We start from the raw sequence: 15,497 nt of genomic DNA, 5'->3' as shown, positions 1-15,497 counted from the left end.
CGTCTCGATCTGTGCCTCAGCGAACCAGATATTCCGTTTCTAGCTGGTGACAGTTGACACCGGTTTGTTTGTGGGAGAGGAACTGGCATCGAATGGCATCGAAATGGAGATTATTTATTCCCGCAACCGTACAGCGTACATTCCAGTTGATGTAGAGCAGTGCAAGGGTACAGATCGATAAGATGTGGTGGTTATGGTTGATTCTGGTGCTAGCAGTGGTGGGCCTTTTACATCGCTGGATTCTTCATCGCCATCGTTTCGCCCAGCATCTACCGAACATGCGTCCGTACTATCCTATTATTGGTAACGGGCAGCTATTTATGGGCAAATCGCGTGTCCAACTGTTCAACGTACTTATGGTACCGTTTCAAGAATTTGGTGATTGGTTTAAAATTTGGCTCGGTCCCAAGCTGGTGCTGTGTACGTCCCATCCCGACATCATGCATGCGGTCCTCACACATCCCGAGTGTCTGGAAAAGCCATTTTTCTACGATTTTGTAAAACTGGAGCATGGAATATTTGCCGGCCATTGTACGTTTCACCATCGTTGTTTCGGTAGGAAAGATTGAAAGAAAGCCTCCTTTTTCATTGGCAGATCATCCATGGAAGACTCAGCGCAAAGCACTCAATCCAGCATTTAACACGCGCATACTGCACAGTTTCATTCCCGTGTTTGTGGAATGTTCCAAGCTGATGGTTCAACAAATGGAGAACAGCATGGGCGCAGATGGTCAATCACTATCCATCTTTCCCTTCATCAGCAAGTGCACGCTGGAGATGGTTTGTGGCACAACGATCGGGTGTGATGTGTTGGAGCAACCCGGCAAGGAAACGTTCATAGAGAATGTGGACCGGTAATTGCAACGATTTTAATGCGAATACGCACTGTTGTGTTAAGTGACAGTTTTACTCACTTATGTAGATGTTTTGAGCTGGTAGCGAAACGCATGCTGAATATTCATCACTATATAGAGGTTCTTTATCGGTTCACCAAAGACTGCATAGAAGAGGCCGAGCGCCGTACTTCCTGTTACCGGTTCTTTGAGTCGGTAAGTGCATTGTCGGGTGAGCAAATGTTATACAGTAAGCCCTCTGTACAGTGTGTATCTATTAGGTCATAGAAAAAGCCAAAGCACGTGTGCAGTCCGGTAGTGACGTGGCTGATGAGTGTGCCGATTACAAGCGACCGCTAATATTTGCCGACCAACTTTTGTCTGTGCAACACAACGGGAATCCTTTTACGGATATAGAAATCACGCACAACATCTACTCGATGATCGCAGCGGTACGTATAGGGTGGTCTTTGAACTGCTCAACCACTCGGGAAAAAGCTTTACAACTGGATAATATTTTTCAATCTTGCAGGGCAACGATACCACCGCGCTACAGGTGACGCACACGTGTCTGTTTCTTGCCATGTTTCCGGACATTCAGGAGCGTGCGTACCGTGAGGTGATGGATGTCTTTCCCGACCCGAAACAGGATATTACGCTGGAGGATCTGAAGAAGCTTACCTACATGGAGCGCGTAATAAAGGAAAGTCTTCGCCTAGCACCGTCCGGACCGAACATTGCACGGCAAACGATGCAAGACATAGAAATAGCGAATCTTCGCATACCGAAAGACAGTCTCATAGTGATGAGCATATTCGCAATGCATCGCCGGAAAGATGTTTGGGGCACAGATGCAGACGTGTTTGATCCGGATCGCTTCCTACCGGAACGTAGCGTTGATCGGCATCCGAATGCATTCGTACCGTTCAGTGCAGGATCGCGCAACTGCATCGGTGCACGTTATGCGATGCTTGGCATGAAAGTGATGTTGTCCAGCATATTGAGACGGTTACGTTTGCGTTCGAACCTGCAGATGAATGATTTGCAGTTCCGGTTCGATTTAACCCTCAAGCTTGAATCGGACTATTTAGTGGAGGTGGAAAAGCGAGCTCAAACTGCAAGCTCATGAAAATATGTATTTTTGTGTGTGTATCGTTATGTCTCATTATGTTTTGATTTTGTGAAACTATATTTCTTTTTATAAATAAAATAAAATAAAAACTTATTTTTATATTACTATTTTTCAATTGTTACTAATAACTATGGAGCTCTTTATAACCTTTTTTCTTATACAGGGAGAAATGTGGCATTGGGTTTTTTGTAAAGTTCTAGCATCTTCGAAGAGCATAACTTTGTTTAGTTACAAATTTTGTACAGTAAGCATAAGCGAAATCTTCATCCAATCACGATTCTAATGATAACATGCAAAGAACTCTACTATTCAGACTAGAGATGAGAAGAACAACTTTTTTTAATGAGTCAACTCAGAGTGAATGAGTCGTTATTAGGAGTCAGCTCGTTTAACGACTCATTTCGGAGTAATAAAAAAACCCGGCATAAACGTATACATTAAGGTTCGGTCATTTTACTCACTCATGAGTGTAAGCATGTAGCCGTGGTGAGTCGAGCTGCAAAAACAGTAAATACGTGAGATGAAACGAAAATGTGCGAGTGAGATGAAACGAAACGTTTGATACACATGAGTTGAAACGGAATACATGTGTAGAATACCCAAACTAGGCAAATGGATATACTGCTCGCTCTGCCTAACTATCAAACCTGCATAAGCGAACTTTAGGCCTCCGAGAAGCTTGATCCGCCAGTGCTGCAAGGCCCATTTTTTTGGGAAATTTTAATTATAAGTTCATGTATTTTTATGCGAATTTGTTCAAATAAGTTTCTTTTCACTCAAATAATGCTTTACATATGAAAAGAATAAAAAATAATAAAAAAATAAAAAAATTCTAAAAATTTGAAAATTTCCTAAGGTTAAAGCCTTAGCTTTTTTTTGGGAAATTTTGCAAAAAATTATAAAGTGATTTATTTTAATGCCAATTGGTTGAAATAGGTTTCTTTTCACTCAAATAATGCTTTAAATGAAAAAAAGAATGAAAAAATAAAAAATTTCTAAAAATTTGAAAATTTCCTAAGGCTATAGTCTTAGTTTTTTTTGAGTAATTTTGCAGAAAATTTTAAATTGATTTATTTTAATGCCAATTGGTTGAAATAAGTTTCTTTTCACTCAAATAATGCTTTAAATAAAAAAAGAATAAAAAATAGTGAGTGTAGTGGAGGAGTGGTGAGTGAACGAAACTCGTTCAATACAACGTTTCAACTCACTATCTCACTCTTACTCACTTTGCACATCTCTAATTCAGACACAGTTGCATGAGTAGTTGCGTGAAATTCATATCTTATCGATCATATTATGCATCAGCAGATGGATTGATAGACGCAACCAATACAACTTGATTGTACCATGTGAACAGTCTTGTTATCCTTAACCCACTGCTTGCCATCTCGCGTGTGAGTGATGAACCTCACTCAGTTGCATTCTCGCCATCATCACAGCCAGAATGTTTGCAATTTTGCTGTTGACCATTGGGTTGTGCATCTTGTATTACTATACGTTTGTGGTACGTGCCCGGTATGCGCAGGACATTCCCTGCCCAATGCCTTGCTATCCACTGATAGGGAATGGGCTATCGTTTATAGAAAAATCACCCGTCAAATTGTTCGAGAACGTAGTACAACCGTTTACACAGTTTGACAGATGGTTTAAAGTATGGCTCGGACCTCAACTGTTGTTGTGCACCTCACATCCAATGCTTGCGGATGCTGTACTGAGCCATGCCAAGTGCCTTGAAAAGCCGTTTTTCTACAGTTTTGTGCAGTTGGAGCATGGCATTCTGACACGTAAATGTATGAAGTTGAAGGTAAGTATGTTTTTTAGCTGCACCTTAAGCTGCCATTTTGGTTTCTTTTGAGCGGTTTAGACAACGATTGGAAACGTTATCGCAAGGTGCTAAGTCCGGCGTTTAGTACGACCAAGGTGAACAATGCTTTACCAACATTAATAGCCTGTGCGGATGAACTTGTATCAAAGCTGGAATCGATGGTAAAGAAGATCTCCACAGTTTCGATAGCACCATTACTGAGTGAGTGTATGTTGAACATGATCTTTTCCACCACACTGGGCGCGAATGTTGTAGAACCGCACGAAGCAAAGCAGATTTTAACCAATCTCGACAGGTAAGTAAAGCAATTAGTTACACTTTTATACCTGTCGTTAATGTTCCATCTCTCGGTAGCTTATTTCAGATGATATCTGCTCGCGCAATAAATGCTTTACATCACTATGACTGGATTTACAAGTATACGAACAACTGTAAAATAGAGACTAACTCGAGGGCTGCATGTTATCGTGTGGTGGATAAAGTATGTTGATGAATTGAATCGTTTTCCGAAAGATAAAAGAAATGAAATAACTTTTTTTTATTCCATCACCAAACACATACACAGGTTCTTGCATCCCGAAGAAAAGCATTGGAACATGCAGCATATGAAGTTGAAGATTCTCCCGCCATGTTGGATCGGTTGCTAACAACAAAAGACGACGGTCCGCTTACGGATACAGAAATTGTCCACAACATTTACTCTATCGTAGGAGCGGTGAGTAATGGAGATGAACTGTTACAACCCAAAAACCATTTAACGAAGTAAAAAACAAAATCTTCTTCTCCAAGGGTAACGATACGACGGCACACGCACTTGGGCACACCTGTCTCTTTCTCGCAATGCATCCCACGGTGCAGACCAAACTGTACCGGGAATTATGTGATGTGTTTTACAACCTTGCTGAACCTCTCACGGAGCAAAAGCTGAAGCAATTAAGCTACATGGAGCGTGTGCTAAAGGAAAGCTTACGTTTGGCACCACCAGGTGCAACGGTTGCACGCGAAGCTCAGGAAGATTTGTGCATCGAAGGACAGTTCATTCCCCGTGGCACAACGGTAGTTGTAAGCTTGTTTGCACTGCACCGGAGACGAGACTTTTGGGGCGATGATGCTGATCAGTTTGATCCGGATCGATTCCTGCCGGAACGAAGCATGGACAGACCATCCGTTGCCTATATGCCATTTAACACTGGTAGCCGCAATTGTCTCGGTTCACGGTACGCTATGCTGAGTATGAAAGTAATTTTGACGATGATTGTTCGCACTTTTCAACTGCGTACAACGATGACAATGAAGGAGATGAAGTTTCGGTTCGATATTGCACTCAAACAGGAGCATGGATATTTAATAGAACTCGAACGAAGGATATAAAAGAAATGAAGCAATCTTTTCAAAGGCGCTTACCTTCGAAGCAACGAGCAATAATTCTTGCTTTTTTATTTCCTTAATCGAAATTCACAACTCAATTTCATTTGCCATGTTACACTTTCGGTAATGATGATTAAGTGAGGATACGCTCAGCATCATTTCGCGGGCTCTGTAAAAAACGCATGTCTCCATTTTTAGCTCATTGTAGTACATCGAAAGATCGACATGAAAGGAGATTTCGTCCATTCTAGACTCCATAAAATCTTCCATCGCGTCTAAAATTGATTGAGCCTGAAATTGATCCCTTTTTACTATTAGAACATTCGTTTTAAGTGACAGAAAGATAATAAACTTACCAATGCGAAACAACTCGGTATATCTTCCAAATCATTCACATCATACCCGTCACGGAAAGTGCTTTGATGACAGTGTAAAATATCTTGCATCACAAGCTGAACATTATCGGCCGTTTGGCTGAGGTGATGATACACCAGTTCGAATGGACGCTCGGTGTCATTAGCAATGTTGAAGCATTGCAATATGCTTTCGAGGTTTTCTTGAATTTTTTCCACTGCATTTTGGTTGCTGCATTCTGCCAAACATTTGAGGGAAGTTTCATGCTGTAGGAAACTTTCCATAGGATACTCCATTAGTTCGCGCGGAATGTTTCTTATCTCCTCTTGCACAAGGTTGAACATGTCTGCTGTTTGATTGAACCAATCGTTCAACTGCTCAGCTAGATCTTCTACCAACAGCTCCGTTTCATTGTCTAACAACTTCATAAAGTTTGTGATAGCTGCATACATATCGGCATCATCATTTGTGCCTCGAAGTTGAAGAATTTCGTCACCGATTAACCGTTGTTTTGTGAGCAGATTATTCGCTGCTGTCAGTATCGATTCGCGAATGGTTGAATTTATTCGCTCTATATCCTCAAACAACACATCAAACTCGTTGGACAGAGAGAAAATTTCCACACTGTTGTCTAGCGCATGCAATACAATCTGCATATTGCGCTTAGTTTCATCTAACCGTTTGCGGTAGCTATTTGCTTCCCGTTCAACTGTCACCATCGTCGATTCTATCTCGTCCACGCTTCCCGACGCTATTTGCTGGCAAAGTGTCTCAACGCGCAGTAGCAGCGGACGAGTAACGTCACGAAACAGCACATTCGCACTGTCCAGCGAAGGAAGATGGAAAACTTTTTCACAGTCTTGTATGGTGTTTTCCAGCGTATGATCAACCAATGCCAACACGCGCAGAATGGTTGTAATACTTTCCTGATTTTGATGTTCGAATTCGTGAAATACGGTACGCAATCGGCCTAAAGCACTTTCGCCCGGAGTTGCCTGTAGAGGGTGCGTAACCAAGGCACTTCTTTCCAGCGTTTGTAGCTCAGTGTACAGAACCTGCTGCAGCGAGATCACTTTGGTAGATATTTTTGCATACCCTTGTAGCTGGAAGTGGATAGAATTGTAAAAAAAATACGTACCAGTTCTTTCAACTGCCGTGGCTTTTACTTACACTTCCCCACAGCAGCAGTAGCGTGGAAATTGTTTTACGAAAATCCATTGCGCTCGTACAGTGGACAGCTTTAAAATGGGTAGATTTATCACTAGCCGCAAGGTTTTAACACCGGAATGTAATTTCCGGAAGTTAATGTTACACCGACATCATGTAATCAGGGTGGCAGATAATGTACAGCTCCGTAGACACGTTTGTAAAATTACATGCAGTATTTGAGCACGAAATGAAATGTAATGGTGAGAGGTAACATTTGAAACCGTGATCGATGGATTTTATTGTGATGTATTTTATTGGACGTCACTGACGAGACTCTGAGTCTGTTTTCTTCATCAGACTGTGTCATTCGTTCGTGAGTTGTAAGGGCAGCGTGATGGCGTCCGAAAGTGTTTTGGTGGAATAATTTTTTACTATATTTAAAATGACTGAAAAATACCCTTTAATTTATTTTTTTAATATTTGTTTTTCCCCAGAGATTTTCTTTCCTGTAAATAAGTGCCCGAAAGGCATTGGAAAATCAGCATCAAATAAGTCAACCACAACGGTACGTCAAATTTGCTGAATGGTTGTATTAACGGCTGCTAATTTATCTTTTATTCTGTCAGTAAATTAAAGACTAGTTAAGGCTAATTTAATACCCTTAGCGTGAAAGTATGAACATATCACCAACAAGTTACAAATTGTGCACTGCTCAAGCTTTATGAAACATGGCACAGATATGTGTAAATAAATACCCTCTTACAAACTCCTGTCCCTTCCACTATCGTTCACGGTTGGGCAAACATTAAAAGCGTTGCTACTAACGGTGTTACCGATAGTGTAAACAAGGCATACACTTCTTCATTACGACAACACCCGGTTGTCTAAGCACCGTTTCGAATAGCCACAGACGGTTAAAATCCACATCGATCGTCCGACGGCAAAAAGGTTAAAACCTATTTGACTTTCAAATGAGCGTGTCTAATTCGATAGGAAGTGCAAGTTTACCAACGATTAGCTAAATTCAAACAAAGAAGCACTTGGGCACGCTTCTCAAAACCGTTTCATTGAACTGTTGCAGTAAAAGTAAAAGTGATGGTAAAACGAAGTTTGTTTGGATGGTATCATAAGTTTTATTGGGATTATTGACGAAACAACCACAGTTTACAGCATCGTACTACACAAAACATTTCGAACGAAAGAAGCAAAACCGAGTTGGAAAATATCACATTAACATTGTTCCGCTTGGGTGTAGGAAGTGAACGTCTAAGAACGTGGAATCAACGCTGCACATAATTTCCGATTTGATAAGCATGTGTTCCGTTCTCGGAAACGCAGCAAACGCCGAAAACACAAAACAACAAGTTGATAGCATTATCTAATCCAATTGTCCGTTGCGTAAATCAATGCAGCATTATTGCGTGTTTCAGACAATTACAAAAGAATACATTTACGCGTCTAGGTGTGTAATTTTACATTCAATTGCAGCGCATCTACCCTAGGGAGGATTAAACGAATGCCCCTGACTGCATACACAGCAGCGTTGTAATGGCAACGCTGTTACATTAGTATGCTTAGTTAGGTCGGTAGTTTATCGTTGCATCAAGTTTAGATAAGCGATCGTACTCATAAAACACAATTCACAAATGATTCCATGACATTCGTTGGTACTATTTTTCCCTACCGTATGGAACATGATGAACTTTTTAACCAGCGAGAGTGACTCACAAGCAGTGGTGAAATCACAAAACGAAAGACTTCAATGCAAGCAAGTGTAACGAACGCTCCTACACACGTGGCTCTAGTTTTATCAGATGCTCGAAGGCCAGATGCATGGAGACCTTGAACTTGAATTCCATCTTCTCGTACGGTATTTCGGTGGTAAGTTTAAAGTTTTTCAAAATTTGTGACAGCATAATTTTCAAGCTCATCATAGCGTAACGGCTACCGATGCAGCCGCGCGGTCCAGCACTGAACGGCAGATAGGCGTACGGGTGCCGTGCCTTGACGCGGTCCGGCAAGAAATGGTCCGGATCGAACTTGTCGGCGTTCGGGCCCCAATACTCCTTCTGCCGGTGCAGTGCAAAGGGATTCAACAGCAGAATGAACCCTTTCGGAATGATATACTCATCTAGCTGAATATCTTGAATTGCCTTACGACCGAATACGGCCGCCACCGGGCAGAGTCGTTGCGATTCCTTAATGACAAGTTCCAGGTATTCCATCTGCTTGAGTATTTCATGCGTGTACTCCACATCGTCCGCCAGCACCTCCCGCACTTCCGCTGCAGCTCGTTCCTGTATCTCGGGGTGCATGGCCAGCAGCAGACAGGCGTGGGCGGTCTGCGTTGCGGATGTCTCATTACCCTGGCGAAGCACAAAGAAAACATCGCAATCAGTTGTTTGCCCTCCCAAAAAGTATAGACAAGCGTTTGAAACGTCCTCTTACAGCAGCAATCATCGTGTAGATGTGATCGGTGATCTCCTGGTGCGTAAACGGTTTACCATTGTTCGGTATGGTCAGCAGTTGGTCGACAAAGATTTGCGGTTTCTTGTAGTTCAGCATATCGTCTTCTTCATCGGCGAAGACGACGTTGCCATTTTCATCGATCATCGCGTTATTGTTGTTACTGTCGGCCGAACGACGCAGCTGCTCTTCAAACTTTGCACGCTTTTCACGAATTACCTGCAGATTTCCAATAGGTATAAATTATTCGCTTCGAGCGAACATAAGGACATGTCTGTGTATTTTTCAAGGCTTACCTTGTCCGTGAAAGCGTAACATATTTTACGTGCGTCCATTTCTTCTCGATACAAGTGTGTGTGCTTGTACACAAATTCGGGGTAGAGATTTGCGTTAAATATTCGTACGCCTACATTGCGAAGGATACTGAAGTAGTGAAAGAAAGGCAAACAGAATGAAAAAACCTACATCGAAGGATTGAAGGGAAAGCGACCCTGTAAGGCAATGTTTAGTACGGTTCATAACAAGATTGTTAATATAGTTTGATACTTTTGGAACATCCACTCGTTTCATTCGCTGCTCAATTTTGCCGTATTTGAACTGTTTCCAAATGAGAGCAAAACTGAGGAGATTCCAATAAAATATCTCATAATCACTCGCTATTCATTGAATTGAATGATAAATTATCCATTTTAATGCAACGCAGAACATGAGCTCTAAGCCAAGCTTATTCTGACTATCATAAATCTATTCAAATCAACAATTAATCGTTATATTCACAGATACAATAGCGTGTTGGTTTCATCGCCCAGTGATTTGAAAACAATTCCTTTCACTTAATGTTTAACCGTTCTGATCGACGATCGTCGCTTAGTTCCTTATTGTACTTAAAACGGCTCAATAAATCTATTACACTTACATTTCCAGCCCTTCGATAAATGCCTGCTTGCCTTCCCTTTCAAGTACCTGACCGCCGAGTGAGGTACGGCAAATCATTTCCAGCGTACAGGGCGAGGTAAGCTCTAGCATGTTGATCGGTTTGTCATCGCCCACATGCTTCTGCATGTTGCTGATCATTTTCGCCACACAATCGGTAAAGATTGGTATGAAGCTGCTTAGGATGCGCGTGTTAAACGTTGGATTCAGTGCTTTGCGATGCACACGCCATTCTTCATCTGGTTTTGGAGATGGTGTGAAAACATAATATTTAGTTTGATTTTTTTAAAAAAGAAAATGGATACGAATTAAGTTCAAAAGTTGCTAGCAAAAGTCACAACAGTGACTATTTTGCAATTAAAACAAGTATCAAACCAAACCGCTTGATTTACGAATGATGCTGGCTGCTGACAGTAAAGCAATAAAATCAATGCCCGAAACCTTGTTTTCCTTTCACTAATCCGTGTCTAAATCACGAAAAGCTCCATAAAATGGTTTTCATAGCGGCAAATTACGTCGTAAAGTTTTATATCACTGCTGTCTAAATCAAATCACGCTTACGATACAGCAGATTTGATTATGTTCTGACTGGTTTGATGCTCCGAGGAAGTTTTACCGTACAATGTAGGTTAGAAAAAGGTTAAAACTTGTTTTATTGCTGCCGCATTGATGGCTTTGGTAAATAGTTCAAAACCATTCTCGACGTGCGTAATAGCGGAGCGTAAATGCTTCAAGATAACGGTGACAACTCATGTAAGAAACTGGATTTTTCCTATTTGACAGGGATGGGTAATATGGTAGATTGTGCAAATCGCAAGCTGCATCGATCCGCATGGTTGTTTTATGTGATTGTGGCCGGTGAAAGTAAAACAAGTAAAGCAATAATTGAACGGTATTGAAAGGAAATTGAAAAAGATTTTAAAGCGAAACTAAGCATAACTAATAATAACCTGTTATAATATTTTAATCTATAACAATCTTAACTTGAGTTGAGGACTTAACATGACCTTTTTTTCTGAGTTATAAAAATCATAGAGAGTATATTGAGATTTATATTATTACTATAATTTTTTTTAAATTTTAATTTTTTGACGTAACATTTTTACGTGTTTTAATATACAATAGTGATAGATAATAAAATTTTATGTTTCAGAAGGCTATTGCAAAGTTTATTAGATCATCAACATAACTTTTGAATTAAATTTGGCATTATCATGTTTATTAGAAACACAATTTAATTTCGTTTAAGAGATTTGTGTTTTTAAATTACCTGTTAGATTTTCGTTGTATTTCAATAGTTATGTATTTTAGTTTTAAACGAAAGTAAAAATTCGTAACAAGGTGAAATAAAGAATACCAAAAAAGACTTAATAAGGATGGAAAAATAAATGATAATGCAGATCAATAACGAAAAAAACTTAACTTGTATCTAAAAAACTGAAACCTTCTAATTACCACGTATGCTTTCACAATAAAACACCAATCGCGCGAAACAAATGCGAGAACATTCCAGGAGCTTTACTGCTGCAAGTGAAACAAATCTTTCAAAACTTACACTTTGCCGTAAGCAATCCGTGCTCCACGCGCATGAAATCATACACGAACGGTTTGTCCATGGTGGCTGGGTCGGTCATAATTTTTTGTATCAGATCTGGATGCGACACACAGATAACCGGTATGGGGCCGAAGCATAGCTTGAAGATGCGTTTATTATCCTTGTACGCATGCGAAAGGCTCTTAAAGATTTCGTACGAGTTCTTCTGCGCAAACTCGAGCCCATTGCCAAACACGGGATGCAGCGGCTCGACGCAGGGTATTTTTTCCGCAAACTTAAACTTTATCTTACAGTACACGTAAAGCGAAAGGATGCCAAAACCTAGCAAAAGAAGCGTTATCATCTTGCTTTGCCTGCGCACACGAACAAATTCACCGACTACTGCACTCGACGGGATTGAAAGGAAAACTGATGTGCGATCGGCAAATAGTGTTTCGAACTGAGGCCCGCACTTGCGAAGGGTAATTCAGGGCGAGCCCCCAGAATATATCGACGTAACTCAACTGCTCGCCAATACCGAGGCGATTTTCCCAATCCTTTGCACCCGTTCGACTGGCCCTGCAAAGCTTGTCGGGCGAAGAAAAAACAACTTGCATTGACCCAAAGGTGCCGGCATGCGGTGCAAGCGGTCCTTATTGCGTTCGATGCAATCGGCAAATCGTTGCAGCTGGCAGTGGGGATGTTGGAAAACCCTACTGCCGGTGCGTGCTCCACGATAAAGACGAACAGTACGCGCCACGAACCTGCTGAGTTTCCCCATTCGAGAAAATGCGAAGGAGCGTTCGGTGTTGCAGCTTTTCCTCCGGCAACATCATCGCTTCATTTGGTACGAAATCAATTGCTTTCTGCGTGGTACATGTACTGTACATGTGTCGCTCAGTTTATTATGTAAAGCAATCGATCAACCTGCTTACTGCTAATTTGTCTGTACCATTGAGTATGATCTCTACCATCTGCTTAATCGAGGTGATCGGGTGGAAAGAAATGGTCAAACAATAATTGTGGGCGACATTTAATTCGTAGGCAACCAGAAGCAACAGGTCTTATTAAGATGTCACCTAAGCGCATAATTATGCGTGACACACTTGTGTTTAGCTGGTCGCTAATTTTTCATGGAGTTTTGCACGAGAAAATTTAGCCTTAGCTTTTTGGGGAAATCTAGCAAAATTTTAAAAATTGATTTGTTTTGATGCGAATTGGTTGAACTAAGTTTCTTTTCACTCAAATAATGCTTTAAATAGAAGAAAGCATAAAAAATAAGAAAAAAATAAAAAAAATCTAAAAACTCGAAAATTTCCTAAGGGGTTAGCCTTGGTTTTTTTTGGGAAATTTAGCAAAATTTTAAAAATTGATTTATGTTGATGAGAATTGGTTGAAGTAAGTTTCTTTTCACTCAAATAATGCTTTAAATAGAAGAAAGCATAAAAAATAAGAAAAAAATAAATAAATTCTGAAAACTCGAAAATTTCCTAAGGGGTTAGCCTTGGTTTTTTTGGGAAATTTAGCAAAATTTTAAAAATTGATTTATTTTAATGCAAATTGGTTGAACTAAGTTTCTTTTCACTCAAATAATGCTTTAAATAGAAGAAAGCATAAAAAATAAGAAAAAAAAAAAATCTGAAAACTCGAAAATTTCCTAAGGGGTTAGCCTTGGTTTTTTTTTTCGGAAATTTAGCAAAATTTTAAAAATTGATTTGTTTTGATGCGAATTGGTTGAACTAAGTTTCTTTTCACTCAAATAATGCTTTAAATAGAAGAAAGCATAAAAAATAAGAAAAAAATAAAAAAATTCTGAAAACTCGAAAATTTCCTAAGGGGTTAGCCTTGGCTTTTTTTGGGAAATTTAGCAAAATTTTAAAAAATGATTTATGTTGATGAGAATTGGTTGAAGTAAGTTTCTTTTCACTCAAATAATGCTTTAAATAGAAGAAAGCATAAAAAATAAGAAAAAAATAAATAAATTCTGAAAACTCGAAAATTTCCTAAGGGGTTAGCCTTGGTTTTTTTGGGAAATTTAGCAAAATTTTAAAAATTGATTTATTCTAATGCAAATTGGTTGAACTAAGTTTCTTTTCACTCAAATAATGCTTTAAATAGAAGAAAGCATAAAAAATAAGAAAAAAAAAATCTGAAAACTCGAAAATTTCCTAAGGGGTTAGCCTTGGTTTTTTTTTGGGAAATTTAGCAAAATTTTAAAAATTGATTTGTTTTGATGCGAATTGGTTGAACTAAGTTTCTTTTCACTCAAATAATGCTTTAAATAGAAGAAAGCATAAAAAATTAGAAAAAAAAAATAAAAAAATTCTGAAAACTCGAAAATTTCCTAAGGGGTTAGCCTTGGCTTTTTTGGGAAATTTAGCAAAATTTTAAAAATTGATTTATTCTAATGCAAATTGGTTGAACCAAGTTTCTTTTCACTCAAATAATGCTTCAATAGAAGAAAGCATAAAAAATAAGAAAAAAATAAAAAAAATCTGAAAACTCGAAAATTTCCTAAGGGGTTAGCCTTGGTTTTTTTTGGGAAATTTAGCAAAATTTTAAAAATTGATTTATTCTAATGCAAATTGGTTGAACTAAGTTTCTTTTCACTCAAATAATCCTTTAAATAGAAGAAAGCATAAAAAATAAGAAAAAAATGAAAAAAATCTGAAAACTCGAAAATTTCCTAAGGGGTTAGCCTTGGTTTTTTTTGGGAAATTTAGCAAAATTTTAAAAATTGATTTATTCTAATGCGAATTGGTTGAACTAAGTTTCTTTTCACTCAAATAATGCTTTAAATAGAAGAAAGCATAAAAAATAAGCAAAAAATGAAAAAAATCTGAAAACTCGAAAATTTCCTAAGGGGTTAGCCTTGGTTTTTTTTGGGAAATTTAGCAAAATTTTAAAAATTGATTTGTTTTGATGCGAATTGGTTGAACTAAGTTTCTTTTCACTCAAATAATGCTTTAAATAGAAGAAAGCATAAAAAATAAGAAAAAATTAAAAAATAAATCTGAAAACTCGAAAATTTCCTAAGGGGTTAGCCTTGGTTTTTTTTGGGAAATTTAGCAAAATTTTAAAAATTGATTTATTCTAATGCAAATTGGTTGAACCAAGTTTCTTTTCACTCAAATAATCCTTTAAATAGAAGAAAGCATAAAAAATAAGAAAAAAATGAAAAAAATCTGAAAACTCGAAAATTTCCTAAGGGGTTAGCCTTGGTTTTTTTTTGGGAAATTTAGCAAAATTTTAAAAATTGATTTGTTTTGATGCGAATTGGTTGAACTAAGTTTCTTTTCACTCAAATAATGCTTTAAATAGAAGAAAGCATAAAAAATTAGAAAAAAAATAAAAAAATTCTGAAAACTCGAAAATTTCCTAAGGGGTTAGCCTTGACTTTTTTGGGAAATTTAGCAAAATTTTAAAAATTGATTTATTCTAATGCAAATTGGTTGAACCAAGTTTCTTTTCACTCAAATAATGCTTCAATAGAAGAAAGCATAAAAAATAAGAAAAAAATAAAAAAAAATCTGAAAACTCGAAAATTTCCTAAGGGGTTAGCCTTGGCTTTTTTGGGAAATTTAGCAAAATTTTAAAAATTGATTTATTCTAATGCAAATTGGTTGAACCAAGTTTCTTTTCACTCAAATAATGCTTCAATAGAAGAAAGCATAAAAAATAAGAAAAAAATAAAAAAAAATCTGAAAACTCGAAAATTTCCTAAGGGGTTAGCCTTGGTTTTTTTTGGGAAATTTAGCAAAATTTTAAAAATTGATTTATTCTAATGCAAATTGGTTGAACTAAGTTTCTTTTCACTCAAATAATGCTTTAAATAGAAGAAAGCATAAAAAATAAGAAAAAAATGAAAAAAATCTGAAAACTCGAAAATTTCCTAAGGGGTTA

The 15,497-nt window shown here is 38.3% G+C and overlaps 5 protein-coding genes across 5 annotated transcripts in view; 2 read left to right on the top strand and 3 right to left on the bottom strand.

The window, feature by feature from the left end:
• The window catches only part of LOC125765893 (protein purity of essence), a 267,808-nt gene that overhangs the window by 173,263 nt on the left and 79,048 nt on the right, over positions 1–15,497 (bottom strand). The gene's annotated exons all lie outside the window — the stretch shown is intronic.
• On the top strand, positions 17–2,072 carry LOC125765936 (cytochrome P450 4C1-like). The gene is made up of 5 exons (XM_049431472.1): positions 17–531; positions 596–854; positions 923–1,049; positions 1,115–1,285; positions 1,366–2,072. The coding sequence occupies exons 1-5, from the start codon at positions 183–185 to the stop codon at positions 1,960–1,962; spliced, it is 1,503 nt and encodes a 500-aa protein (XP_049287429.1). The 5' UTR covers positions 17–182; the 3' UTR covers positions 1,963–2,072.
• Positions 3,141–5,195, top strand: LOC125765939 (cytochrome P450 4V2-like). Its single transcript, XM_049431475.1, has 5 exons — positions 3,141–3,755; positions 3,830–4,085; positions 4,145–4,271; positions 4,356–4,505; positions 4,580–5,195. The coding sequence occupies exons 1-5, from the start codon at positions 3,410–3,412 to the stop codon at positions 5,159–5,161; spliced, it is 1,461 nt and encodes a 486-aa protein (XP_049287432.1). The 5' UTR covers positions 3,141–3,409; the 3' UTR covers positions 5,162–5,195.
• LOC125765945 (uncharacterized) lies at positions 5,168–7,190 on the bottom strand. Its single transcript, XM_049431494.1, has 3 exons — positions 6,683–7,190; positions 5,515–6,615; positions 5,168–5,449 (listed from the first exon to the last, which is right to left on the bottom strand). Exons 1-3 carry the CDS (start codon positions 6,728–6,730, stop codon positions 5,246–5,248), a joined length of 1,353 nt encoding a protein of 450 aa, XP_049287451.1. The 5' UTR covers positions 6,731–7,190; the 3' UTR covers positions 5,168–5,245.
• On the bottom strand, positions 7,913–12,251 carry LOC125765932 (cytochrome P450 4c21-like). Its single transcript, XM_049431468.1, has 5 exons — positions 11,616–12,251; positions 10,044–10,299; positions 9,424–9,550; positions 9,110–9,346; positions 7,913–9,027 (listed from the first exon to the last, which is right to left on the bottom strand). The coding sequence occupies exons 1-5, from the start codon at positions 11,956–11,958 to the stop codon at positions 8,449–8,451; spliced, it is 1,542 nt and encodes a 513-aa protein (XP_049287425.1). The 5' UTR covers positions 11,959–12,251; the 3' UTR covers positions 7,913–8,448.

Source organism: Anopheles funestus, chromosome 2RL (genome assembly GCF_943734845.2).
Source record: "Anopheles funestus chromosome 2RL, idAnoFuneDA-416_04, whole genome shotgun sequence".
Taxonomy (NCBI): Eukaryota; Metazoa; Arthropoda; class Insecta; order Diptera; family Culicidae; genus Anopheles; species Anopheles funestus.
Note: the sequence above shows the minus strand (reverse complement) of the source record. Positions and strands in the feature narration are given on the sequence as shown.

What these genes read in the sequence shown, in the direction of transcription:
- LOC125765939 (XM_049431475.1), top strand. Translation starts at nt 3,410, where the DNA reads ATGTTTGCAATTTTGCTGTTGACCATTGGGTTGTGCATCTTGTATTAC. An exon ending in TGGCATTCTGACACGTAAAT is followed by an intron (nt 3,756 to 3,829) that starts GTATGAAGTTGA and finishes TGAGCGGTTTAG; the next exon opens with ACAACGATTGGAAACGTTAT. An exon ending in ATTTTAACCAATCTCGACAG is followed by an intron (nt 4,086 to 4,144) that starts GTAAGTAAAGCA and finishes ATCTCTCGGTAG; the next exon opens with CTTATTTCAGATGATATCTG.
- LOC125765936 (XM_049431472.1), top strand. Translation starts at nt 183, where the DNA reads ATGTGGTGGTTATGGTTGATTCTGGTGCTAGCAGTGGTGGGCCTTTTA. An exon ending in TGGAATATTTGCCGGCCATT is followed by an intron (nt 532 to 595) that starts GTACGTTTCACC and finishes TTTCATTGGCAG; the next exon opens with ATCATCCATGGAAGACTCAG. An exon ending in TCTACTCGATGATCGCAGCG is followed by an intron (nt 1,286 to 1,365) that starts GTACGTATAGGG and finishes TCAATCTTGCAG; the next exon opens with GGCAACGATACCACCGCGCT.
- LOC125765945 (XM_049431494.1), bottom strand. Translation starts at nt 6,730, where the DNA reads ATGGATTTTCGTAAAACAATTTCCACGCTACTGCTGCTGTGGGGAAGT. An exon ending in TACTGCTGCTGTGGGGAAGT is followed by an intron (nt 6,616 to 6,682) that starts GTAAGTAAAAGC and finishes ATCCACTTCCAG; the next exon opens with CTACAAGGGTATGCAAAAAT. An exon ending in TACCGAGTTGTTTCGCATTG is followed by an intron (nt 5,450 to 5,514) that starts GTAAGTTTATTA and finishes GATCAATTTCAG; the next exon opens with GCTCAATCAATTTTAGACGC.
- LOC125765932 (XM_049431468.1), bottom strand. Translation starts at nt 11,958, where the DNA reads ATGATAACGCTTCTTTTGCTAGGTTTTGGCATCCTTTCGCTTTACGTG. An exon ending in CGGATTGCTTACGGCAAAGT is followed by an intron (nt 10,300 to 11,615) that starts GTAAGTTTTGAA and finishes CTCCAAAACCAG; the next exon opens with ATGAAGAATGGCGTGTGCAT. An exon ending in GTTACGCTTTCACGGACAAG is followed by an intron (nt 9,347 to 9,423) that starts GTAAGCCTTGAA and finishes GGAAATCTGCAG; the next exon opens with GTAATTCGTGAAAAGCGTGC.